This window comes from Equus caballus, chromosome 25, assembly GCF_041296265.1.
Source record: "Equus caballus isolate H_3958 breed thoroughbred chromosome 25, TB-T2T, whole genome shotgun sequence".
Classification (NCBI taxonomy): Eukaryota; Metazoa; Chordata; class Mammalia; order Perissodactyla; family Equidae; genus Equus; species Equus caballus.
In genome coordinates, this window is record NC_091708.1 from 45116623 (window position 1) to 45143001 (window position 26379).

Here is a 26379-nt window from a genome sequence, read left to right on the forward strand (position 1 = left end):
AGAGACAGGCTGTTCTGGCCCCCTCAGACGAGGCCCCTCTCTTCGGGATGGAGCATCTGGAGGAAGTGGACGTTTAATAAAAACTTAGTGACCCAGTTTCCCCCAGGAGCACAGGAAGGGCCACCCCAAGTAACCAGGGCCAGTGTGGCTTTTCCAATGGGTAGCCATTGCCACTGCGGAAAGAGCTAGAATGTGCCTCTATTTTCTGCTCTGTGTTGGGGGACCAGGGGTTGGACTTCCCACCTCTCAAGCCTGTTTGTCCGTCTGTCCCCTCTTCAGGAGAGCCTTGGGAACCGGAGAACTGTCAAACAGGCGGGTGAGGGCCCGACCACCACCCCAGCCAGGCCTGTGGCCCCCAGCCTGGTCCCCACCCATCTGGCAGACCAGAGGCTCCACCTGTCCTGTGCTTCTCCATTAGCCAACTACCTAGGCCAGCAGTCAGCCTGGCCACCTGTCACCTGCCTGCAGAAGGATCAGGGATGACATTCCTAGTTTCATGCCCTGAAAATGTTAGAATCAACCTCAAAGGCCAGGTGCCTGGGGACTAAGGTGGGGGCATCCCGGGAGGTGGGGATGGCAGGGGGACCGGGTTTGGCCGTCACAACTGGGTGGCCTTGGAGGGCCGCACCTCTGCCCCGGGCCCCGGAGTCCCCCTCCACCCATGTGGATGCCCCCTGTGCCTGCTTCTCCCTCCTGCCCCTCCCCTGCGCTCGCCCTGCCCAGGGCTCCCTGTCCCGGAATCCATTTCCAGGGTTCCGTCCCCAGGACCTTGGAACTGCAAGGAGCTGCTCACCAGTGGCCAGACTCTCAGCGGCTGGCACACCATCTACCTGCGTGACTGCCGGCCCCTGACTGTGCTGTGCGACATGGACACGGATGGCGGGGGGTGGACGGTGAGTGTCAGGATCTCCGAGACGCAGCGTGGCCCTTGGGCAGAGGGGGCAGTGCCTGGGACTCTCACAGACCGGGTTCTACGCCTGGCGGAGAACTCTCTCTGTGGCCTTCATGAAAATGTGTGTCCCTGCAGCCCCGGGCTGGCCCTTTCCTTTCACTGAGGATGGGGAGAACGGGAAATGCAGGTGGGTGATGAACCCATGTGGGAGGGAGTCCAGGCCCCGGGGTGAGGCCAGGAGGAAGCCCGCTACTCTCTAGCTGTGTGGCTTTGAGCTTGTCACCTACCTTCTCTGAGCCTGCATTTCCTCCTTGGTCACATGTGGGCACCCTCCTGACAGGCCCTGAGGTCTGGGCCCAGGATGCTCTGTGAACTACAAATGTTGCTCCCATGTGTGGCCGAGGTCCCCAGGGGCTGCCCTGGTCTCCCGGGCCCTGTCGTCCTCCACAGGTCTTCCAGCGAAGGAGCGACGGCTCCGTGGACTTCTTTCGGGACTGGGCCGAGTATAAGCGGGGCTTTGGCAGTCAGCTGGGAGAGTTCTGGCTGGGGAACGACAACATCCACGCCCTGACCGCCCAGGGTAGGGCCCGCGCCGGGGGCTTTCGTGGTCTCGGGGTTCTGAAATCCACATGCCTCTGACCTTAGACTTGGGCCATTTGGGACAGAAGACCCTGCTCCTCCTTGACCCACGGGGTTAACTCCGAGAGCAGGAGGTATTACTGTGCCAGCCTAGGACGCACGTGCCCTGCCTCCATCTCTCCGAACATTAGGGTTGGGGAACGTTATGAACCTTGGAGAGAAGACTTCTTGCGCCCATGGGCTCCTGTCAGCTTAGAACCCCAGACAGGAGGGACAGGGAGCCCCTCGGGGTTTGGGCCCCACCCCCAGCCCTAATTCCACCTCCCACTACTTCTCCTCCCCTAAAACTGCTGCCTCAGGGGAAGAGAGCCCCGCCTGCGCCCTGGTCCTCTGTCAGCCCCCAAGCAGGCTGACTCTGCAGGGGTCTGGAATGAGGACGGCATCTTTACTTTCTGGCTCACCTGCCCAGAGTGTCAGCTGGTCGTTGATCCTGGGGAGACGGCAAAATCGCCCCTCCTTCCTCCTTCCCGAGGATCACATGCCCCTCTCCTAAGACAGCTACTCTAGCGGGCACCGCTCCTCCCCCGACGAAGGAAAGACTAAAGCAGTCCCCACCCTGGGCCGTGCATGACTTCACGGCCCACTCCAGGAGGACGGCTGTGCTGAGGCAGACACCGCCACGCTCCATCAGATGAACGCGAGCGGGGAGCCCGGGGGCAGCCGAGGGCCGTGGGCAGCGGGGTTCCACAGTCCCTAACACAATCAAGGACTTGCTATATGGACTTGAGGAAACTTCCCCTTGGAGGCCAAGCTCAGACTTCCCCTAAAAACCCACCCAAACTCCCCCTTGCCATGCCTGGAGCCAGAGGGTCCCTTCTGCTGGGACCTGAAAGCCTTTCCCCCCAGGAACCAGTGAGCTCCGGGTCGACCTCCTGGACTTCCAGGGCAACCGCCAGTTTGCCAAGTACGGGTCATTCAAGCTGGCGGACGAGGCAGACAAGTACAAGCTGGTCCTGGGAGCCTTCGTCGGGGGCAACGCAGGTGAGAGTCCGCACCGGGCAGAGTGGCCTGGGCTTCAGAGCCGGGTTGGGGGGCAGAGAGAACTGCCCAGGGTCCCGGCTCCGTCTCCCCTGGGTGACCCTGGGCTGGGGCCTCCTCTCTCTGGGCCCCAGCCTCTCCGTCTGTAAGTGCAGACACGAATTTCCACATCTCTGTGTAGCACGGGGACCAGTGACATAATCAGGTTCGGCTCCCAAGGCCGTGTCTGCGTGTCTGTGAGTGGGGCCGGACGTTACTGACCCTCATCCCTGCTGACACCTGCAACACGACCGTCATTCCACACGGGGTCTTAGGGCCCTGTTCCCAAACTGTGTTCCACGGAACAGGAGCCCTGTGGGATGTTCTCTGCCTAGAGGCGTCTCTGGCCATGTGACCTGGGGAGGCGTTCCCTACGGAGCGTCCTCTTGGGAAGCCCAGCGTGCAACGAAGGCGCTGAGAGCTGCTCCAGCAGGAGCCCGTTTACCTGTGTCGCACCCAGAGCTGCAGAGAGCAAGGCACTCCCCAGGCATTTGATAACGGGAGCCTTCGAGTGTGTGCCCCCGACACGCACGACCTCACTTGGGCCCTCCAGGAGGGAACGGGGCAGGGCCCATCGTCCCATTTTGCAGGTGGCAAAGCTGAGGCTCGGGGCGGGCGGGAACGGCAGGAGCCGGAGGTGAGCTTCATTCCCAGGGCTGAAGATGGAGGGGGCCCCCGGATGAGGGCGGTGCTGTCCTCACCGGGCGACCCAGAGATGGGGGACGGAGCCCAGAGAGGAGGAGCAGGCTAGGAGGGACTTCAGGGGCCAGAACAGGTCTGACGGTCTTGGGGGAGCCTGGAGGAGACAGGTGATGGCTGGAGGAGGGAGGCAATGCTCTGTGTGGAGGGGGTCCTGGACCAGGAGCGGGTCATGGACCTTCTGCTCCCTCTGCCTCAAGGCCCAGGCAGGCCCTCCGTCCTCGGGGCTCCGTGATGCATCTCTCCAGTGAGGGCAGCGCTAATGAGGAGTGGGAGGCAGGGCCCGGGGCAGGACCTTTTCAGGCACCGACACCACCCTGTTTCTCCCCGAGCAGGAGATTCCCTGACAGCCCACAATGACGGGTTCTTCTCCACCAAGGACCAAGACAACGACCGGAGTTCTTCCAACTGTGCTGAGGTGTACCGGGGGGCCTGGTGGTACGACAACTGTCACTCGTCCAACCTGAATGGCCAATACCTCCCCAATCAGAGCTCCCAGAACAGTGTCACCTGGAGTTCTGGGAAAAACTATTACAGCTACATGGTGTCGGAGATGAAGGTGCGGCCCTACTAGCCCGGGCAGCCGCCCCGGAGCCTCTGCCGTCAGGTCCTTCCACATGCCATGGCGGGTGGGAGAGCCTGTCCCCCAGCCCTCATCAGGAAGGGACCTGGAGCTCTGGGTCACTATCCTCAGCGAATGGAGGGGCTTCCTCCAGGCCCCTCGGCAGGGCGCCTCTCAGTTTTGTGGCTTTGACCATCTTCACCCCTTCTCTCCCATCCGTGACCATAAGAGTGACTGTCACACCAGGTCTCGTCAGCAACACGTATTTGCAACAAAGATATTTGCTTACTCTAAAGGCAGACACGGGATGCCATCATCGTTTGCATTGCTCTGATCCCTGCTTGTGTTCCCATGTCTGCTCGCCTGTCTGGGCCTCCCCGTGACCTGGCACTGTAGGTGCCCTTTGGGCTGAGGAAGTTTCTGATGGCCTCAGACAGGAGTCAGCAAGGCAGGGCCACACTGTCCGTGTGCCAATAAACTTTTATCGCTTCCCCGTCGTCTGTGTCTGCTTTCTGTTCTCCCCGGCAGTTTTCAAGCTGCAGGCAGAGTAGAGTAGGAGACAGAGACCATAGGACCACAGGTCCTACTCTAGTCAGCCCCCTAAGAAAGTGGTGGCTGACCCCTGGCTCAGAGATGAAGTGGACTGTCCAGGTCCCCCCCTCTCGGCACCCCCTCCCCACTAACCCACACCACCCAGGCTCCTGGGTTCCCATGGGACTCACGCAACCCATCCTCAGGCATCTTACAAAGGTGATTGTATGCCTGTGAATCCCACACCAAAAACAGAACTCAAATGAAATAAGGCGGCGGGCGTGGCTGTTCCGAGCTCTCCAGGAGAGGGGAGAGACTTCACTTCACTGAAGTGTCCAGGGCGTAGCTGCCCCACCGCTGAGCCGGCACAGACGTGGAGTAGGGAGAGACACCCCTTTTCCTGACCAGGCCATCTGAGAGATGAAAGTGACATTAGCCTGGGGACTTGTGTCTGCTGAGGAGGGTGCCAGGCCCTCTCGCCCTGCTGCGCCCCCCATGCCCTGAGAGGTCCCTGCGTCCTCAGCCGGGTCTGCCTGTCTGGGCATTGGCCAGTCCCCCTAACCCCCTTATGACTGTTCTGGCCTCGCTGTCTACTTGGCGAGCATCTAGAAGGGTCTAAGGTGGCTACTCCCTTCCTTGTGCTCCAAGAGTCCCTCAGACGGGTCTTAGCTGGTTTAAGAACCATGCAAACTGTGGAGAATGTGGTGTGTCCTGGGACTTTCTGGGAGAGCACCCACGGTTTTCTCTCTTTTCCCGGAGGATGCCGCGTCCTGAAGAGCAGGAACCACTGCTCCCGGCCTCATGCTCCCTGACCCCATCCCCGCTCTTGCTCCTCGTGCTGGCTCTGAGGCCCGGACGAGTCAGCACAGGACCAAGAGGGACAGGCCCAGGGAGTGGCCGCAGGAGGGAGGGAGTGGCCCTTCCTTCGCCCTGGGCCTGGGGGCAGAGGCCACATCCACTCACTCATTGGCCCTGGTGGATCCCCAGGACAGAAACTGTCAAACTTTAAAATGCAATTTTACAGTTTATTATTTCACTGATTTTATGGTTTATTATTAAACGAAGGGCATAGCCACTATAAAATTATACCCAATCATTTCTCTTTTCTCATGGACCTGGGTCTTTAATATTTCGGCAAGATATCAAATAACTGATGGTGCTGACTCTGCCGTGGAACCCGGCAACTCCTCACACTGCGTCCTGTGCCCTGAGGCTCAGTCCTTGAGGGCAGCAAAGAGCTCACATGTGACCTGGTGTCAGGGACTCTCCTGTGTGCCCCCACCCCCATTTTTGCACATTTCCTCTCCATTTTATGAGGACAAAACCTCCAGCAGCAAAGAAAATGCCCAACTCACATGGCTGGAAAAGGTGAACCGGGAATTTCACCCCATGTCTTGACCGTTCAGCCCTAGAATCTGGGTTCTCCTGGAAACGATCCTCTGTTTGAGAAGTCATAATTTTGAAGTTATAATTAATGTTGTGAAATTAAATCTTGAGAAATTCTTCTTGAGAAAGAACTTCCTAAATGCCATGTCATTATTGTGGAGGGCAAAAATAAAACTATGAAACACAGAAACATTTTTAGCCTGGCAAGCCAGAAATTTTTTTAAGTGTTGTTTTAAAAATCTGCTTAATTAAGAGATGGGCTAAGAGCTAAAAAATAATTTTTATAAATATTTAGTTTGAGCCTTGCTGTAATTTATTTGAAAATACTCTCTTGCTTTCAGGACTTGATAAAATTAAATAAAAAAGTACTTAAAAATGCAAAGTAGGGCCGGCCCCGTGGCGGAGTGGTTGGGTTTGCGTGCTCTGCTTCGGCAGCCCAGGATTTCACTGGTTTGGATCCTGGGCACGGACATGGAGCCACTCGTCGGGTCACGCTGGGGCAGTGACCCACATGCCACAACTAGAAGGACCCACAACTAAAATATACAACTATGTACTGGAGGGCTTTGGGGAGAAAAAGCAGAAAAAAAAAAAGAGATTGGCAACAGTTGTTAGGTCAGGTGCCAATCTTTAGAAAAAAAAATGCAAAGATATTTGAGAGAAAAAGGAGACTTGTATAATTAATCTAATGTAATAATAAACTTATCTGCATTACATATGCATACGCATTGTGTCAACTTAAAAAACAAATTCGCCTGTTATTTTATCTTCAAAATGAGTTTATTCAGGAATAATCAAAAGAATTGCAATTCGGGACGTGCACGCTATGGCCAACCACAGGCAAATCCAGAGAACACAGGAGGGAGCTGCTTTTATAGAGAAAAGGGGGAGAGGGGGCAGGGCTGCACTAAAGGAAAGTCCATTGGGGAGAGGAACAGATCAGGGCGGGGATGGCTCCTCATTGGCTGGGCTGTGGCATTTCTGATTGGCTGGGCTGCAGCACTTCTGATTGGCTGGGCTGCAGCATTTCTGATTGGCTGAGCTACGGTGTTTCTGATTGGCTGTTGCTGGGTGAGAGAGAAGTCTTCCTTCAGTAGTAAGTAGTTGTACTTCCTGTCCAACATGCAAGCATCTGTCTCTTCCCATTTGGTGTAACTGATGTGTATGATAGGGCATGAGAGCTGCCCCTGCAGGCCCTCCCAATTCCAATTTAGTTGAGGTTCCTTTTATTAATTTCCACAAATGCACTACATGCACATGTGTGTACACGTGGGGGCCTTGAGAAGATGTAACTGGCTGGTGGGCATCTGAAGGGCTGTGCTGCCCAGGCTGCTGTAGGACCAGCTGGTCCTGGGTGGGCACCTGGGAGCTTCAGGTGCCTGCTCTATCCCCACCCTCCTGGGAGAACTGGCTCCTCCAGGCCACCAGAACTGCTTCAGGGCATCTGGCTGCCTCCCAGGAGCAGGGGGTGGAGGCCAGCTGGAGCCTGGGACAAGGCCAGGCGTGTCCCCTGGGCTAGGCTGTCCCCTGTCCCTCTGCTGGCCCTGCCTCCCTTCTTGCTCCTCCAAGGGCTCAGGTCTGTGCTGTGGGAAAGGGAGGCAGAGCCTGGTGGGGTCCTTAGATTCCTATCTGTGGCTGGGACCTCTGTGGTCACAGGAGGGCACAGGATCCAGCCCGGGGAAGCCTTGCTTTGGAGGGAGTGACCCCAAATGACTCAGAGAAGTGCGCCCATCCTGCCCAACTGAGATAGCGTTTATTTGGAGGGTCAGGACAGACCATGCCCCGTAATTTTGGGAGTTCCACCTCTTCACTATTCCAAACCTAGAGGTGACCTTATTCCTTGGTCCATGCCCAAGAATCTTACCCTCCCCATGCCCCTCCTGTTCCCCAGGTGTCTGCAGGCCCACTGGGCACCAATGGCCCACAGGCAGTGGCCATGGAGAGGGCCAGGCTGTGAATCTTGGCTCATTGCAAACTCAGTGTGTGACCTCAGCCAGGCCCACCGCAGGCTGCACCGATGAAGATGGCTGAGAGTGAGTAGCTGCTCCAAGGAGGGTGCTGGGAACTTGTGCCCTGGGGTGGGCTGGCTGTGCTGTGTGCACAGAGCCAGGATGGGACGCGGTGCCACCTTGAGGGGGTGGGGCTCTGCAGAGGCTCTGCCCTTCCATCACCTTCCACTCACACTTGCCCAGGGTGTGCTCTGTGGGGTCAGAGGTGAAGCCAGGCTGTCTGTCCTCTTTGCCGTCAGAATCCACTAGCAAGAACTGGCTCGTCCCTCTTTCTCCCGACCTGAGGAAGACCGCCCCCTCCCTCCAAGTGAAGCTGACCTTTGGGAGCTGAGGCTGGCTTCGAACCCCAAAACCAGCCCCAGCCCACCAAACCCACTTGTCCCAGGTCCCATCCCCTTCTCTTCATCAGGAGTTTACAAGTTCCTCCAATGATCCGAGGCCTTAAGACCAATTTACAAGAGAAGGACTTGGAAGGGGCCACCTGGTCAATTTCAGGCTCAATCGGATCCAGGTGGAGCATGACATTGCTCACCAGAAATGGGACGCTGTTTTACGCTGCGTTAATGAAGACATAATGTCTAGAACAAGGGAGGAGACAGCCACGCTCCTCTCTGCACAGGTCAGAACACACTCGTGCCTTGGTCCTGAGTTTTGCACTTTAAAGCAACCAAGGAGGGGGCCTGGGCATGGGAGCGAAAAGCCGGGACGACGTTCTGAGAGACAGCTGAACGCTGGGGGAAAAGAGGAATGAGCGAAAGGTGCAACCTGCCATGGAGCAAGAGCTGTGCGTTTTGGGAGGGTGACAGCATCCTAGGAGCACTAGGCCGCTGGGGTTCAGGGGCCCCCTCCACCCCTTCATCCCTCCACACCCAAGTGCCCCCACCCATTAGGCTTCTGTCCTCTCCCAGTAGCCTCCGGTCAGGAAGAATGGGTGCCCAACTTGTCCTGGTCACCCTGAGACTTCCCAGTTTTAGCATTGAACATCCCACATCCTGGGAAACCCCAGTCCTGGACAAACCAGGATGGTTGGTCCCCCTGAGAGGCGGCTCAGTGGCCTATTAAAACTGCAGCCCGAATCATTAGCCACAGAGGAAGAACCCCGAACCGGGCTCCCCTCCTCTGAAGGCTGGGGAAGGCGTGGACTTCCGGAGTCCAAGGCGCCGGGACTGACCTCTGTTTTTCACTAGAACAGCTCTCCTTACGCGGTCAGTGAGGAAAGACAGATCATGAGCAGACCCACGACCCATCGTGGAACATCCACGGGGCAAAGCCCTCAAGTACGGGCGAGCTGGTTTCCGCTCGAGCATCGTGCCAACTGCCTTGTAGTGGTCAGGGCTCCGTCAGTCATGTCCTCACTGCCTGTCCGGCCCGGGTGCACTTCCATGTTGAAGGGCAAGTCTGGATGGAATGCTGACAGCGGTGGCGCAGACCCCTTGTAGGACTGGCCCCCGACACCTCTGATCAGTCCCCCGGTGCAGACCCCGAGGCCCTCGGCCAAGCTGCGTGTGCACCGCATGCAGCGTCACACCGTGATCCCGCGATGGTTTGTCATGGCGGCCGTCTGCATGCACGCTATCTCAACAGCAGTTGGTCTCAGAGGAGTCTAGAATCAGTGGCCTGGCGGCTGGGAGTGGGGGTGGGGGGGATTGATGAAAGTGTTGCCTCCAATAACTTGAAAGGCGGTTCCGTGGACACCCTTCAGAGCTCCAAGGACGGGTGCGAGAACCAGACGTCCAGAGGCGTGTGTCCGTCTGTGTTGCCGTGTGACTAGGTGTTGCAAGGGCAAGGGCTGCTTAGAGAGAAGTGAGCTGTTTGCTAGCAGGAAAAAATGGAATAAAGAGTGTGGGATTTGAGGTCTTGCAGAGTTAGAAAATACCTGATTTTCTAGACCCCAAACAGTAAGAGATGGGATTTTTTGAAAGCCTTTGAGTAACAAAGACCAGTGAGGTCGTTTTTGGAAGAGCGTGACTCAGCCGCGTAGGTCCCGATCCTTTCTACCCAAGCCTGAAAGGTCTAAGGGAGCTTCCCTAGGAGGATGGGTACTGGCAGGGGTGGAGGTGAGCCGGCAAGAAACCCAGCGCGCGAAGTGTTTCAGGAAGGGGAGATGGGGCACCGGACAGCAGAAGGGGCCTGGTCTCCAGATCACGGCAACATTGGCCCCACCTGTGCTCATGCGTGGACGGTGGCCTGGGCAAGAATCAAGCTTGTATTGTATTACAGCCCTGAGATACGACCGTTACTTGTCAAAATTGCTACCTGTCACTTACCTTCTCAAAGAGGTGTCCCTGGTAAGAGACCAGGCGCGGGCAGGGGAGAGAGGGAACGTATGTTCCCATCCTGGTCCTAAAGCGTGCTGGGCACGGAGCCAGCTTTGCCTCCTATCCGTTTCTTTAGCCACACGGGAGCTACTCAATTCTGTCGTCATTGTCACAGTGACTAATCAGCCATATGGGTGGGGGATGGCCAATTATCTGATTCCTGGGGCTTCACAGGAGGCTGAAGCCCCACCCGCCCACCCCAGTATGTGGCAGAAGTCCCAGCCAGGAAGCCACAAGAACCAGGAGCCATCTGGAAATGTCCATCTGTCCCAAAGCAGCAAATACGACCCTCCCAGAGTCCTACACAGTCCATGACAAGAGGGGTATTCTAAATTTTAATTGGGGTTGAAATTTAAATCAAGTCAAGAATTGGAAAAGAAGGCACAGCTGCTCTGGTTCGTGCTCTCCTACAGAGAAAGCATCAGCGGCCCCCAGCCCTGACAGACGACCGGTCAGTCTTCTCCCAAAGACCTGCGGGCTGAAGGAACTCGCCGTCATCTCGGACTAGTGCAGCGTGGCCCAGGACAGTGGTCCGTGGCATCCGGAGCTCTTCCTATTGTCGGATTTGGCCCAGCTGCGGTGCAGAGCTCATCTTTGCAGCGACCAAGTGAACTGTCCAGCAGGGAGTCCAAGATTGTTTCCCCAACATCCTCAGAAAAGGCCTCTATCGGGCTGGTGGCCAAGACATGGGGACCAGGGACAGAACGCATATTCAGAAAACGAAACACACAAAAAGAACCCAGACCACCCATAGATGAGAGGCTAGCTCGCTCCGGAGGCAGCGGCCTGCATATCTAAGGAGGAGGTTCTATGTCTGAGAAGCTGAGGATCGTGAACGGCCCGGATGTCACCAGGTGCCTCGGCTGATGACGGGTCTGGCTCCGCAGCTCGGGGGTCTCTGGCCTGTGCGAGTGTGGATTCTAATTGAAATGTGTTTGCGGCACTTTGCTTTGCTCTCTTTCCCCCCCAGCACCGCTGTCTTCTTTGACACGAGTTTTGCTCTGCTGAGCCAGAGGGTCCAGGGCTTTCATGCGTTTGCACGGAAACCGCCCAACAGCACGCTTAGCTCTCTGAAACCGGCACAGACTGTCCACCAGAACCGTCTGGGAAGGCTCCCAAATAAGTACATTCAGGGAGCCCATCCGAGACCTGCAAACCAAAACCTCTGTGGGCGATACCCGGACTCTGTATGTCTGGAGGGCTTCCTGTCGATTCCGATGATCGTGTGGAGGGCGCCTGCGCGGCAGGCAGCACATCGAGTAGACGGAGGTGACAACCAAGCTTGGGTTCTATGGACCACACGTCCACGGTTCCTCCAGCCGCTCGGCAGAGCACAAGGCAGGAGTGATCCAAATCAACAGAAGATTCAAGTATGTGAAAAACGCTGAATTAGGATGAAATCAGTTACAGCAACTATTGACATGCCTTAAATAAATTGTTCTGTGGTGGGGTGGTATTATGATTGAGTCTTTCCCGGATAGTGTCACTTATCTAAAGAAAAGTTTATACCCTTTGAATCAGTAAGCTCACAAGGGGGCTTACTTCTAGAGAAAATTCCACAGATGAGGAAAAGACGTGGACGTAGACGTGTTCATGGCAAAATCATAGATGTGAAATGCTGGCTGGAATACAAGTTATTCAAGAATAGGAGAATGACCATTTCCTCAAAGGAATATCAAGTGATCATTTGAAAAAATGCTAAATGTGCAAACTCTAGGAACACGGAAAAATAACTATAAACAGCAAGTGAAGCTGGAAGCACAGATTTCTGCTTCCAGTAATGGCAGGTTAGGTAACAGGGGCCAATCTTCCTTTAGAAAACAGAAAGAAAGCTGGACAAAGTTCAGAGATTCTCTTAAGCATTGAAGATGATCAGAGCAGTGAGGAATTACCAGAATAAGACCGGGCAGAAATAGAAACCCAGACAGCGGAATTTGCAGGGTCTTTGCTGGGGTCAGGTACCAACCAGAGAAAAGATTTCGGGCCACACAGGGGTTTTGACAGCCTGGCAGGGTGAAGGGCTTTGTGGGCGAACCGGAATAGAGATCAAGAGAAACTATCCAGCCTGAACGTGGAGGGAAAAATAAGAATAAAGATATAGAAAATAGCACGAGAGACATGGGACAAGGGAAAGGAAAAATTGCTTGACGTGTAATTGAAGTATTTGAAAGAGGAGAAAATAGATTCAAAGAAAATCGCATCCAGGCACATCACAGTAAAACTATCGAGGCAGAGAGAAAACCTTATAAACGGCCAGAGGGGAACAGCCACGTTACCTTCAGGGGAGCCACATTAAGACTTTCCACAGATAATAGAATCTAGAAACGCTGGACACACGTGTTTGCCGTGTGGGAAGGAAACACCTGCCAACCTAGAATTTTACACCCAGTGAAAAGACTCTTTGAAAGTGAAGCAAAATAAAGATGTTTTCAGAAAACAAAAATGAACAGAATTCATTGCCAGCAGACCTACCTCAAAAAAAAAAAAAAAAAAAAAGAAATGAAAGGGAGTTTGTTGGGCAGCCAGACAGTGATCTCAGACTGAAAAAGGAGATGGAAGAAGAAAGAGGGTGACAGAAAAGGGTAAAATCACAGCTCCGTGAAGACGAACACTGCCGGTCCTGAGCGGTACTCATGACAAGGTCTTGCCGGGGTTTAAATAAGTGGATGATTAGAATGCCTGACACGAGGATGCAAAAGGCAGGAGGGGTTGTGTGGTTCAAGGGGGTTAAAAGTCTTTGCTGGGAAAGTGGTGGAAGGAGTCATTTGTCTCAGGCTGTGAAAAGTCAGGGACCCAAGTTGCAGTCTTGAGCATAAACAGCAAAAGAATATTCAGGTTATGAGCCAATGCTCAATGAATACAAAAGACGGCCAGCGAAGAGAGAGGAGGTCAAGAGAAACAGACCCGGCCTCGGGAGGGAGCTGAGGGAGGACGCTGAACCCAGAGGAAGAAGCGTTGTTTCTCTGAGCTGTCTCACCCTGCAGACACCGGCGTGCACCAATCCTGACAGTCGCTGGGTTTTGCCAATTTGAGTCTCAAGAGGCATTTGTGTTTAGAAAAAGACTCTTCACAGGTTTGCTTTGCATTTTAAAGTTAATGTTTGGTTTTTGAAAGCTGCAAATTCACAAACTTAGCTCTTCCTCATCTTTAAGTCTTCCTTATGGATCCTGTTTTCCTGTTTGTAAGACCTGCAAGTCTTAATCGTCAGTTTTTAAGGGCCTTTGAAAACGACGTACTTAATTCATTAAATGCCTTCAACACTTTATGCTGCAATGCTAAGTGTAGTATATTCAAATTTCTTGTTAATTGTTTCAATTGTCTAATGAACAAAACCTTCTTAGTACCAATTCATCTTTAGAAATCTAATAATTGTACTTTAGAAATGCAATGGACCTGAAGTCTCTTTCGTAGCCCAAACTGTGTAAATGCACCAAGACTTCCGGGTAAGTCAATTAGTTAATTACACACTTAAGACTGGATTTGCAGAGGCCGGCCCGGCAGCCCAGTGGTTAAAGTTCTGTGAGCTCCGCTTCGGCAGCCCGGGTTCACAGGTTCAGATCAGGGTGACGACATATTCCACTCATCAGCCATGCTGTGGAGGCATCCCACATACTAAGTGGAGGAAGATTGGCACAGCTGTTAGCTCAGGGCTAATCCTCCTCACCAAAAAAATAAAAGAAAGGAGAAAAAGGAAAAAATTTCGTAATAAAAAGTTAAAAAAAAGTAAATTAAGAAACAAAAGATTGGGCTTGTGAGATTCTTTATAATATGCCAAATTCTTTAAACATTATAAGACTATGAAATATCCACCCTGTCTAGAGTCCTTGATGCAAAAGTGGTAGTTCTATGACTTTTTATTATATTAACCATTCTAGGCTTAATTCTAAGTCTTCCTGGGTTTGTCGGATGCTGACCTACTAAGGACGAAAAGCACCACCCCAGCGAAGAGACCTTACTTCTGACCAGATAGGGTGGCCAGGACCTGGGGGGATCTGGTCGCCCCCGGTGGGCTGCAGGGACCTCTCTTCACGTTGCTGAGTCAACGGCCCCAGACGTCAGGAAAAGATGCCTGTGTTCCTGGATCTAGGGTGTGCCCTTTCTTTAAAAACAGTTTTAAGCTAGTGAACATAACATGGACACAAAATTGCATAAAAGGAAAAAAGCAACATAAGTGTTTTTATCACCATGTCCCAACACACTTGTAACCATCACCCGGGAGAAGAAGTTGGGCATGCCAGACCCCAAAGGGCCGTCGGTGTCCCTTCCCAGTCACCACCCCCTCCCACCCCCAAGTGCAGTCGCTTCCTTGTCTTCCTTGCAGGCCGACCACCTGGTACACTTCCCCAAACACTGGAGGCATTTTTACTTTTGAAAACAGCTTCCATGAGGTGGAATCAATAGCGCATTCTCTCTGAACTTTGGCTTCCTCCGCTGTCACCTTTGCTCGCTCCGTTGGTCCCGAGAGTGGTTGCAGCTGTTTAATCTGCATCACTGCGTGGAGTTCTGGGCAATGGAAATTCTTGCCTTTTTTTCTTTTTGCTGAGGAAGACTGGCCCTGAGTTAACATCCATGCCCATCTTCCTCTACGTTGGGACGCCTACCACAGCATGGCTTGACAAGTGGTGCCATGTCTGCACCCAGGATCCAAACCTGTGAATCCCGGGCCAAAGCCCGGGGAACTGAACTTGACAGAAATGAACTTGACAGAACATGTGAGCTTAACTGCTACACCACCGGGCTGGCCCCGACATCCTTGCATTTTTATCCGTTATTTTCCTCATTGTCATTTAGGTTGATTCCCCTGTGCGGCTACTGTGAATAGTTTGGCTGTAGGTATTCTTGACCAGGCCCTCTGGGGGCTGTGCCTCTGACAGTTATTTCCACATCAGGAAGTGGAATGGCCTGGTTATGGGAACGTGTGTTCTGCTCTCTTAGTTAACACAAACCATTTTCCAAGTTGGCAGCATCAGTTCGCATTGCACGGGCAGTATGTGAAAATCGCCCTCACGCTGCGGCGCCCCGACCCTTGGGGCTGTCGGCCTTTCTCATTTTAGTGTCATAGTACCTCATTTTGACTATAATTTGCACTTCCCTGAGAACTAATAAAATACGAAGTCTATTTCTATTTTATAACTGGATTGGTCCTCTGGATACCATGTCTTGTTCGGTGTCTGTTCAGATCTCTTACCCTCTTTTTACTGAGCTGTTATAATTTGTTTGTTGATCTGTAGGAGTTCTTAAATATTCTGGATGTGAGACTGTGTTTTTTTTTTTTAATAGCTTGTGGTAGGCAGAATAATGTTCCCCCTGCCAAAGATTTTCTGCCCTGGTCCCCAGAACTGGCGAGTACATCACCTTACATGGAAAAAGGGACTTGGCAGATGTGACTGAAGGAAGGACCTTGAGATGGGGGACGACCCTAGGTTCCCCGGGTGGGCCCCCCGCGATCGCACGGGTCCTGCAAAGCAGACGAGCTTTCCCGGCTGAACTCAGAGGCAGACACAGCGCAGAAGCAGGGTCAGAGACGAGCGCTCAGACCCGCCGGGGAAGGGGCAAGGAGACAGATTCTCCCCTGGGACCCCAGAAGGAGCACAGCCTTGCCAACAACGGGCTTCCAGCCAGGGAATACCCATGTTGACTTCAAGCCCGCAGAACGCTAAGATAACACATTTCTGTTGTTTTCAGCCACTACAGTTTTGCTAATGGGTTGTGGCAGGAGTAGGAAATGGGCGAGTATGTGTTGCAAAGTGATCCCACCCCTCTGTGACTTGTCTGTTCCTCTCTTAAGGTGTGGTTTGATGAACAGAAGCTCTTGATTTTAATGTGCTCGCATTTATCCATCTTTGCTGAATGCCTGGCGCTTCTGAAGTCCTAGTTAAGGAATCCTGGCTGGCGTGAGGGATGGAGAGCACGCTCCTCCGTCGTCTCCTATGAGGCTTGCCTGCTGTCACCCTGGAGCTGGGGTTGGTGCTGTGTGAGGTCAGGGCCCAATTCTGCGTTTCGGATGCGGGTAGCCGGCTGACCCCACTCGGCCGAGCCGACTCGGCAGCCATTTCCTCGTGGATCGGTGTTTGCGTTTCAGCTGTTCTCAGGGGACAGCTGGCCCAATGTATCCATTCTGTGTGACTGGAAACAGAATGTCCCAATTTGACTTTTTTCCCTTTTTTTACGAGAGTTTTCTAGGCCCAAAGTGACCTTCTTAAAGGGGTGTGAAGACGCTGTGAGTGAGTCATGAGGAGTTGCAGGAGCCTTTGGGGGGAGAGAGGCCCTCCCATGCTGTCAGTGGAGGAGGCTGCAGGCTGGGCTGGTGGCCCTCGGGAAAGCCTCTTGCCCTCTCTGGACAGCAGTAATTCCATCTGCGAAATGAGCACCCCCACCCTCACCGACAGGTGAAGAGGGACCTGCTACACGACGGCTGTGGGGAATGCTCACAAGGACGCGTGCTCAACGCAAATTAAAACTGGAAAACAAAACCGTCAGAAAGCAAACACTTGAAAAATTTAATTCTTCCTTCCGGTGAGGCCCGGGCGTGTGCGTTGGGACACACGGATGGCAGAGAAGGGCTGTGAGCGAGGGTGACACAGAGCTGAGAGGCAAGGGGTCAGCACGGGACCGTGGGAGCCCCGCCGTTCTCTGGGGACAGCCGAGCTCTCGGATGCAGCCGCACTGGGGGGTGAGCAAGCGCCCGGGTGGGGAGGCGGCCGCGGGCTAGCTGAGCCGCACCTTCATCTCCGACGCCTTGTAGCTGTAGTTGTAGCCTCGCCAGGACTTCCAGTTGATGCCGTCCGCGTAGCTCTGTTGGGGGCCCCCCAGGTAACGGCCATTCAGGTTGGACAAGTGACAGTTGTCGTACCACCAGGCCCCATGGAACCTCTCAGCACAGCTGGAAGAACTCCGGTCGTTGTCTTGGTCCTTGGTGGAGAAGAACCGGTCGTTGTGGGCTGTCAGGGAATCTCCTGCTCAGGGAGAAACAGGGTGGTGTCGGTGCCAGAAGAGGCCCCGCTGTCAGGGGCCCTGCCTCCCACTCCTCATCAGCGCCGCCCTCACTGGAGAGATGCATCACCGAGCCCCGAGGACGGAGGGCCTGCCTGGGCCTTGAGGCAGAGGGAGCAGAAGGTCCATGACCCGCTCCTGGTCCAGGACCCCCTCCACACAGAGCATTGCCTCCCTCCTCCAGCCATCACCTGTCTCCTCCAGGCTCCCCCAAGACCGTCAGACCTGTTCTGGCCCCTGAAGTCCCTCCTAGCCTGCTCCTCCTCTCTGGGCTCCGTCCCCCATCTCTGGGTCTCCCGGTGAGGACAGCACCGCCCTCATCCGGGGGCCCCCTCCATCTTCAGCCCTGGGAATGAAGCTCACCTCCGGCTCCTGCCGTTCCCGCCCGCCCCGAGCCTCAGCTTTGCCACCTGCAAAATGGGACCATGGGCCCTGCCCCGTTCCCTCCTTGGAGGGCCCAAGTGAGGTCGTGCGTGTCGGGGGCACACACTCGAAGGCTCCCGTTATCAAATGCCCGGGGAGTGCCTTGCTCTCTGCAGCTCTGGGTGCGACACAGGTAAATGGGCTCCTGCTGGAGCAGCTCTCAGCGCCTTCGCTGCATGCTGGGCTTCCCAAGAGGACGCTCCGTAGGGAATGCCTCCCCAGGTCACGTGGAACGCCTCCCCAGGTCACATGGCCAGAGACGCCTCTAGGCAGAGAACATCCCACAGGGCTCCTGTTCCGTGGAACACAGTTTGGGAACAGGGCCCTAAGACCCCGTGTGGAATGACGGTCGTGTTGCAGGTGTCAGCAGGGATGAGGGTCAGTAACGTCCGGCCCCACTCACAGACACGCAGACACGGCCTTGGGTGCGGGACCTGATTATGTCACTGGTCCCCGTGCCACACAGAGACGTGGAAATTCGTGTCTGCACTTACAGACAGAGAGGCTGGGGCCCAGAGAGAGGAGGCCCCAGCCCAGGGTCACCCAGGGGAGACGGAGCCGGGACCCTGGGCAGTTCTCTCTGCCCCCCAACCCGGCTCTGAAGCCCAGGCCACTCTGCCCGGTGCGGACTCTCACCTGCGTTGCCCCCGACGAAGGCTCCCAGGACCAGCTTGTACTTGTCTGCCTCGTCCGCCAGCTTGAATGACCCGTACTTGGCAAACTGGAGGTTTCCCTGGAAGTCCAGGAGGTCGACCCGGAGCTCACTGGTTCCTGGGGGGAAAGGCTTTCAGGTCCCAACCTTGAGTCCTTCTGCCTTCAGCGAGGGGAGATGGAGCATTTGGGTAAATTCTTGAGGGATGTCTGAAGTTGACATCCAGGGAAAGTTCGACTGGGACTATATGGAAATCCCATGTGGATGTGAGGACCTCGGCAGTGGGTCTATTTCTAAATTCTTCCCTGTATTCCGTAAGCCGTGCCTGAAATCCCACAGTTAGCGCTCCTTTGATGCATTGAAGCACTGCTCTATTTTGAAAGTGTAAATTCTCCTGCAGATGATTAAGCTACTAACATGATGGGTTGAGAAACTATTGTAGTTTCTTTTTTAAGAATTTGAGGCCTGTGAGCGGATGCCTTCCCGGTCGCCAGGGGGTAGTGGATGCAGGAAAAAAAGGGTCTACAATGTGGCACTTCACCTCGGGACCAGCGGAGAAGCTAATCCTGTGGGATAGAGAAATGGGGGTACAGTCCTCTCTCTCTTGGGGTGCGTGTGGCTGTGTGGGGACTGTCACATGTGCTGGCCGGGGGAGGCCAGGGAGGGGTCACGGTAGGGCTAAGATCCCAGTTTCAAGACCGACAGTCTGAAGTGGCAGGGGGCTAACCCGAGACCTCACGGCCTCCTTCTCACGCCGTCCTCTCGGCAGGTATAACTGGCCCTGAGGCCGGAAGAGGTCTTCACCCCAAGAATCCCAATTCCTCTGATTCTAACATTTAGAGAGTCTAAGAGAACACACGTCCTAGGTTGTCACAGTTGTTCTGCTCTGAGAGTTAACCCCGTGGGTAAAGGAGGAGCAGGGTCTTCTGTCCCAAATGGCCCAAGTCTAAGGTCAGGGGCATGTGGATTTCAGAACCCCAAGACCACCAAAGCCCCCGGCACGGGCCCTACCCTGGGCGGTCAGGGCGTGGATGTTGTCGTTCCCCAGCCAGAACTCTCCCAGCTGACTGCCAAAGCCCCGCTTATACGCTGCCCAGTCCCGGAAGAAGTCCACGGAGCCGTCGCTCCTTCGCTGGAAGACCTGTGGAGGACGACAGGGCTCGGGAGACCAGGGCAGCCCCCGGGGACCTCGGCCACACTTGGGAGCAACATTTGTAGCTCACAGAGCATCCTGGGCCCAGACCCCAGGGCCTGTCAGGAGCGTGCCCACATGTGACCAAGGAGGAAATGCAGACTCAGAGAGGGTAGGCGACAAGCTCAAAGCCACACAGCTGGAGAGTAGCAGGCTTCCCTCCTGGCCTCACCCCAGGGCCTGGACTCCCTCCCACATGGGTTCACCACCCACCCACATTTCCCGTTCTCCCCGTCCTCAGTGAAAGGAAAGGGCCAGCCCGGGGCTGCAGGGGCACACATTTTCATGAAGGCCACAGAGAGAGTTCTCCGCCAGGCGTAGAACCCGGTCTGTGAGAGTCCCAGGCACTGCCCCCTCTGCCCAAGGGCCACGCTGCGTCTCGGAGATCCTGACACTCACCGTCCACCCCCCGCCATCCGTGTCCATGTCGCACAGCACAGTCAGGGGCCGGCAGTCACGCAGGTAGATGGTGTGCCAGCCGCTGAGAGTCTGGCCACTGGTGAGCAGCTCCTTGCAGTTCCGAGGTCCTGGGGACGGAACCCGGGAAATGGATTCTGGGACAGGGAGCCCTGGGCAGGGCGGGTGCAGGGGAGGGGCAGGAGGGAGAAGCAGGCACAGGGGGCATCCACATGGGTGGAGGGGGACTCCGGGGCCCGGGGCAGAGGTGCGGCCCTCCAAGGCCACCCAGTTGTGATGGCCAAGCCCGGTCCCCCTGCCATCCCCACCTCCCGGGCTGCCCCCACCTTAGTCCCCAGGCACCTAGCCTTCCAGGGAATATTATAAGCTCCTTCAGCAGAATTACTATGGAATATTCTAGAGTTATCCAGGCGATAGATGCCTATTACTTGAGTAATTGAGGGAGTAAAATATGTGTAGACACTGTATTGTCCTTGGGCTTTGGAACTTGAGCCTGTGCTGCTGGCCAGCGGGGAGCAGGTCCAGGCTCAGGTACCCAGGTCAGTGGTGTGGTCAGTCACCTGTGGCACACATTTGAGGCTGCCCAGGGTCTCCTGTGTGGGTACAGAGGACACACATGTCACAAGTCTGCAGATCAGAGTACCTGACCCCTCCAGCCCCAGTTGCTCCACGGACATTGAAAGGAGAATGGAGACAATTATCCAGATCCTTCCAGGTGGGATGGGATCCCTTTCTGATGGGTGGCTCCTAGACTCTACTTCTCTGGAGCGTGTAGGGCAAACCTTCATTTGCTTGGCCCCCTCCTGCCTCTGGCTTTGCCCGCAGGGGACGGGGACAGTCAGCACCATCGCTCGGGGGCACTGACTGGACTGCTGTCCTGGCCATCGCGTTTGGCCCTCACGGGCTCAGAAGCAGAGACCCGACCGCTCCGGGTCTGTCACGGTCAGTCCAGCTCAGCCCGGCCTCCCCCTCGGCGTCTCCAGGTGTGGAGAGGATTGGGAGGCGTTTGGTATCTGGGTCTGGGCCCCAAGCTTGCATTTTTTGCTTGACGACAGAGAATGTGACTATGTCTTAGAGTTTTCTGAGTTTTGCCTTTTCTGATTTTTACAAATTTTTTTATAAATGAACGTAAATCAGAAAAAGAATAGACTAAGTAGAATGTCCACATTCATGCAGTCATGTAGTCTTGCCAACCATTGGGTCCAACGCTGGCCGAGGCTGGGCTGTGAGCTGAGAGAACCCCCCACCCCGTTGCCTGAACAGAGGGCACTTGGGTCTGAGACCCTCCCCACGGCGTGGTGCTGGGCTTGACCAAGGCCTCTGGGACCCCTCCCCTGGACAAAGCCTGCCGAGGAGCCAGGACGGCGGGACAGGCTCACCTTTCTCTCCACGCTGGCCCTTCTCCCCGCGATCTCCTGGAGAGAGACACTGGAGTTAGGACCGCTGATGGGGAGAACGACTGGTCCCTGAGACACTGACACCTGCTCTGCTTTTCAGGAGGTCGGCTGGGTGGAGTCCCAGGCTGAGGGCTCTGCACGCTACCTACGCATGGCTCTGTTGGCTTACGATGGTTTTAAAGCGCCAGGTCTCATGGGAGGGGAAGGGGACTCTGGGACTCTTCCCCTGGTGAGGAGGGGTCACTCTGGACCCGGGACCCTGCATTTAGGACTCAGTTCACACACTATCTCAAGGCTCTTTGGAAATGGAAAATATGACGGGGTCCCTCTCCGTCTCTCTGTCTCCCTCTCTGTGTCTCTCTCCTTCTCTCTCTCTTTCCACCCTCCTCCTTTCTCTCTGTCTCTCTCCCTCTTCCCCCATCTCTCTCTCCCTCTCTGTGTCTCCTCCCTTCTATCTCTGTCTATCTGTCTGTCTCTACAGCTCTCATTTCTCTATAGACAGACCTTGGGGTCCCACTCAGGGGTCTTCACTCTTTATCTAAAAGGTGGCATGTACCTCTAGGCCCAGGTGGTCCCGCCTTCCCAGGGGCTCCAGGGGAACCTCTTTCTCCTGCAAATTCCAAAGATACTTCATTGAGAAAAATGCAACCTAAGCAATTCTACTTGAGGATCTTTGCTCCAAGTGGTAAAGACCCGACCCGTCTTGCTCCAGCCCCAGTGGTCTGCAGAATCGCGGCCCCCGGGACTCAGCTGGCAGTGACTGCAGACGGTGGGGACACAGCACCCACAGTAGCACAGGTGCAGCCCGGGCTGGCACCTGAGCTCAGGCCCCAGGGTTACCACTTGGCTTCCAGCCTCCACTGCTCTCTGTGGAGCAGGCCCAGGTGCGTGCTGATCTGACAGAGCTCGACCGTCTGGTCAGGGGCCTGGGACAAGGAAAACGTCCTCCAAGACCCTGTCACACCAGGTCCCCTGGGAGACGGAGAGCCCGAGCCTCTGGGCGCAGTAGAGGTCGGGGTGCAATTACCTGCCCCTCCTCGTGGAGAGAGGAGGTGTCAGGAGCCATGTGACCTCCCAGGCCGGCATTATCTATGCTAGCAGGGGGCTAGGACGGGCCAGCTCCCAGCTTCCACACACCACGTGGGCCTGAGCCCAGAGCAGGGCCCTCCCCTCCCCCAAAGTCATCCCAAGCGATGGGTGGGAGGGTCAGGAGAGGCCCCCAGGCTCCGCTCAGCAGCCGCACATCCCCCAACAGGCTCAGCATCCTGCAGCGGGCAGGGGCAGAGCAGTGGGGCTGGCTCAGCTTGGGGGCAGATTACCCACACCCACCCGTCGAAGCCTGGTCCAGGGAGGTTGGACCCAGACTTGCTTCTCCTCCTTCCTCGGGCAAGAGCTCCTCCCCAGCGTTCCTCACTGAGCCCATCACGGTGAGCACACACAGCCCTCCCGATCCTAGGACTGGATGCGACGTCGCTACCAGCTGCCGTTCGAGTGTCCACACACACAACCCAGGCCAGGGGCGCTCTCCTCAAAAGGCAGCACCTTTGTTGACCTTTTGGTGCACACCTGCCCTCTGTACCAGGCTCGGCGACCCAAAGCCATGCAAAGCGGGCCGCCACCATGGTGGGAGAGGGGCCACACAAGAGGTCCTTGCGCAGAACCCACTGGCGGCCTGCAAGCCGACCTGGATGGAGGCCCAGCCCCAGGCCTCCCGATGGGAGACGCAGGAAGCTGCTGACTCCTTGAGCCTCCGTTTCCTCCTCTGAGGTGGGGACAGAAGAAAGTCGTGGCCTCAGTGTTCAGATGAGAATACGGAGGATACAAGACCAGAGATCTTGCCAATGGGCACGTACAGCCAACACTGGATCAAGGACCAGGAAGCAGATATTCCATGAAAATATGCCCAAACGTGCGCTCATAAAATGCTTCACAGACCAGCTCCCTCTAGGGAATTTCAGAAGCCCCCGTGGGCCTGGGGGGGTGGGCTTCTGACACTGGCTCCAGCAGGGCCAAGACCCAACCTCCCGACCCGGGATCCGTGTGTGGTGTTGCCCACCTTGGGGTCTCATTTGAGAAGAGCAAGAACTCAGTGGAACCCCTCACCCATCCCGGAGCACATACCTCTCCCTCCAGTGGCGCCTGTGTCTCCCTTGGGCCCCACGGCTCCAGGCATCCCCGGGCACCCTCGGAGAATGGTGAGCTTGTCGGAGCCCTCTAGACCTACCATCTTCACCTCTGCAGAGAAGCACAAAGTGCCAGTCAGGGCGCTCGTCCCGGGCCGAGGGCCCCGCAGAGCTGGCAACAGGTGCCCGACGTGAGGGGATCTGCCCCTGCAGTGACCTCTGGCCTGGGCAGATGGCTCTGGCCAGTGTCACCTGCCTCAGCTGAGGGTCAGCCTGGCAGTGAGCTTTTCCTGCCTCTGGTGGGCGCTGGTCAGGAGGGGAGTTGATGCGAGGCAGAGCCCTGGCATCTGAGTCCACGCTGCCTAAGGGGAACCCAGTCCCTCAGTGCTGTGTGTGTTTGGGTAAGTTGCTCAACCCCTCTGGGCTTCTGTCCTCTGAACTGCCAGGAAAGACAGGAATAGGTCTGTGGAGAGGATTAGATTAGATGATGCAAATTTTAAAAATCCTGGTATAACTCAAGGCATTTGAAAAGAGCTGCATCAACAGTGGGTACTTTCAATAAATAGTAACAATAAATATTTACAGGAAACTTTGGGAATTTGGGTCAACGTAGCATTTTCACCCTCAGATCTTGGGTGACCATAGGAGTCCTGAGCCAGAAGATCTCAGAAGGAGTCCGTGTGGGTCCCCTGGAGAGGGGAGGTGTTTAACCCAAGGACACAGAGCAAGCCCCGGCCAGACTGGAACCAGGGAATTATTTGCTTCTTAGATTTGAATTATATTGATCACAAAATTCAACTATCCTCACGAGAGAAAACTTTGAGGAATATGGCATCGTCATCAACTCCGGAGGAGGCTGGACTGACCCGGGAGCAATCCCTCTCCAGGCGTGGCCCATCCGCCTGCCTAGGATGGGGAGGGAGACCACTCTCCCTTTGAGCCCCTGGATCTGCTGAGTCGGACCCTCTGGGGTGAGGGCCAGCAGTCTATGTTAAACCCCCGGGCAGGTGGGGGAGCCCCGGGTTAGAGAACCTCAGAGCGCCTCTCCGGAAACCCATGAGCAGACAGAGACGGTGAAGGGGGTTTTCCTCCTCCCCAGCGAGACAGTCCAGGCCGGCTGTGAGGCTCCGTCAGTAAACCGTGGGCTTGGGATCCAGACCCCAGAAGAAGTCCCTGCTCCTCTCCCTCCCACCAGAAGCATGCGGGCCAGTTGTCTCCTTGCCAGAGGATGAAGTCGAGCTGTTGACAGTCTTCAGAAGACACGTGTAGAGGGTTTAAGAGGGGGCTCCGTAAGTGGTCAATGAGGGGCCAGTTATCAGCTTTCAGGGCCCAGAGAACTCAGGTCCGTCTCACCTGGACAGGTGTCGGCAGTCTGGGCAGGCAGGGTCTGGATGCACAGCAGCAAGAGGAGCTGGCCTCCAGGCCCCAGGGCCATGGCAACTCTGCTCGGCTCCATGTCCTCTGGTCTCTGGCCTCGAAGAGGCTCCCAGCTCTTATAGGGTTGCCCAAGCCCGGGCCCGGAGTTTCTCTGCTCCCCTGGGGACACCCACTTCCTGCAGGCTCTTTGGTTGCACCAACAGGAGGTACGAGATGATCACAGAGGGTGTTTCCTTCCCCGTGGGCCCCACCAAGCTGCCCGCTGAATCAGGCTCACTTCCTCCAGCAAGGACACCTTGTCCCCAGTCAACTGAGCTCCCAGGATGCCTCTGCCGGAAAGGGTCTGCCTGGCTTGTGGTTTAAGGAAAGCACAGTCTCCAAGCGCCTTTTCATTACCCAGGATCCCCAAAGAGTGCCCTGAGGCCCTGGAGGGTTGGCTGAAGATAACTCCCTCATCTGATCTCCAGAATATTCAGGGTCTGAGCCAGTCACTGACACTTGACATAGGGGAAGGGAAAAAACTCTGGGCTCCTGTCATATGCTAAGTTCTACTTACACCAGCTCCATCGGATAGGAGCTATTATTTGAATTTCACAGGTGGAAAAATTGAAGTCACACAGCTAGAAAGAGCCAGATGTGGTGTCAAGTCTGCCTGATGCACTGAGGACCACTGGTCCGCTCATTAGACCTGAAGGTGAGGACATGCCTTGTCCTGCAAATCCCTGAGGCATCATCCATGTCTGGTTCTGTGGATCATGCTCAGCCTGAGCACGTTGTGGGTGCTTCGGGAAGGGGCTCTGCAGATGTGTGGAAACGCTCACTGAGGAGACAAGGACAGTGACACGTGGGGAGGAGCGGGGCGGGGGGACATTCCTCTGTGACTTGATGTTTCTCCGGCAGCATGCATGGGCTGGCGTTCTGAATGCACCAGCTCCCCAAGTAGGAAAGAATGGTGGGACGGCCAGACCAAAGGTTCAGCAAAAGGAGTGGGCTGTCCAGGGGGACATAGGACCTTAGATCCCTCTCTATCAGGGCTGCAATGATACTAGACTTTGCCAATTTCTGTGCAGCGGCTTCAGCCTATGAGACAGAGGAGGCAGACAGGCTGTGTTGCCTCAGACACCACTTAGCCTCCCTGAGCCTCTGGACCAGGCAGCCTGCTCCCACAGCACAGGCGTGGGTTTCAGGGGTGCCACTTTGTCTGTCGGGGAGCAACGACAGCAGGAGTGCTCACCTGGGGTGAGTCAGGACATCGAGAGAGGCAGCAGGTAAATGTCCCTCAACTCTATCAACATGTGACCCCCTAGGGACCAGAGTGGTTCCTTTTCTTTGCATTTTCAGTAGAACAATTTCAGGTGAGACGTCAGCAATCCAATCGGATATCCATTTAATGTTCCTAAGAGGATGTGAGAATGAAAGATTCTGTCAAGTTCAAATATCTTAAAGTTGAATCAATAAGAGACATTTGACTTCTGGAAATGGCAGGTGAGGTATTTTGGGTCATCCATCCTACTAAGGAAAAACAGACAAATAATTAAAAAAGGTATTTGCCTGAAAGCATAGCCAAGTGAACCATCTAGGAAAGGGTTACCTTGCCGAGTCAGCCATCTAGGAAAGGGTTACCTTGCCACACCATTGGGTACACCAGAAGTCCGGAGCAGGGAAACCAGGACTTGGGCCTCTTTGCCAGGGGTTTTGCCAATCCCTAAAGACACCTGAGAAGCTGGTCGGTTTCCTTGACAATTTTGCAGT

At 55.3% G+C, this 26379-nt stretch overlaps 2 protein-coding genes across 2 annotated transcripts; one reads left to right on the forward strand and one right to left on the reverse strand.

Annotated features, from left to right (window-relative positions):
• Positions 1-283: 283 nt before the first annotated feature.
• Positions 284-4303, forward strand: LOC102147462 (ficolin-1). The gene is made up of 5 exons (XM_005606047.3): positions 284-312; positions 766-893; positions 1343-1472; positions 2378-2512; positions 3583-4303. The coding sequence occupies exons 2-5, from the start codon at positions 867-869 to the stop codon at positions 3819-3821; spliced, it is 531 nt and encodes a 176-aa protein (XP_005606104.3). The 5' UTR covers positions 284-312; positions 766-866; the 3' UTR covers positions 3822-4303.
• A 12226-nt stretch (positions 4304-16529) lies between these two features.
• On the reverse strand, positions 16530-24914 carry LOC100069029 (ficolin-1). Its single transcript, XM_001498857.6, has 9 exons — positions 24604-24914; positions 23249-23362; positions 21684-21737; positions 21110-21145; positions 20291-20323; positions 19713-19840; positions 19133-19262; positions 18106-18240; positions 16530-17009 (listed from the first exon to the last, which is right to left on the reverse strand). Exons 1-9 carry the CDS (start codon positions 24704-24706, stop codon positions 16762-16764), a joined length of 981 nt encoding a protein of 326 aa, XP_001498907.5. The 5' UTR covers positions 24707-24914; the 3' UTR covers positions 16530-16761.
• Between the last annotated feature and the right edge of the window lie 1465 nt (positions 24915-26379).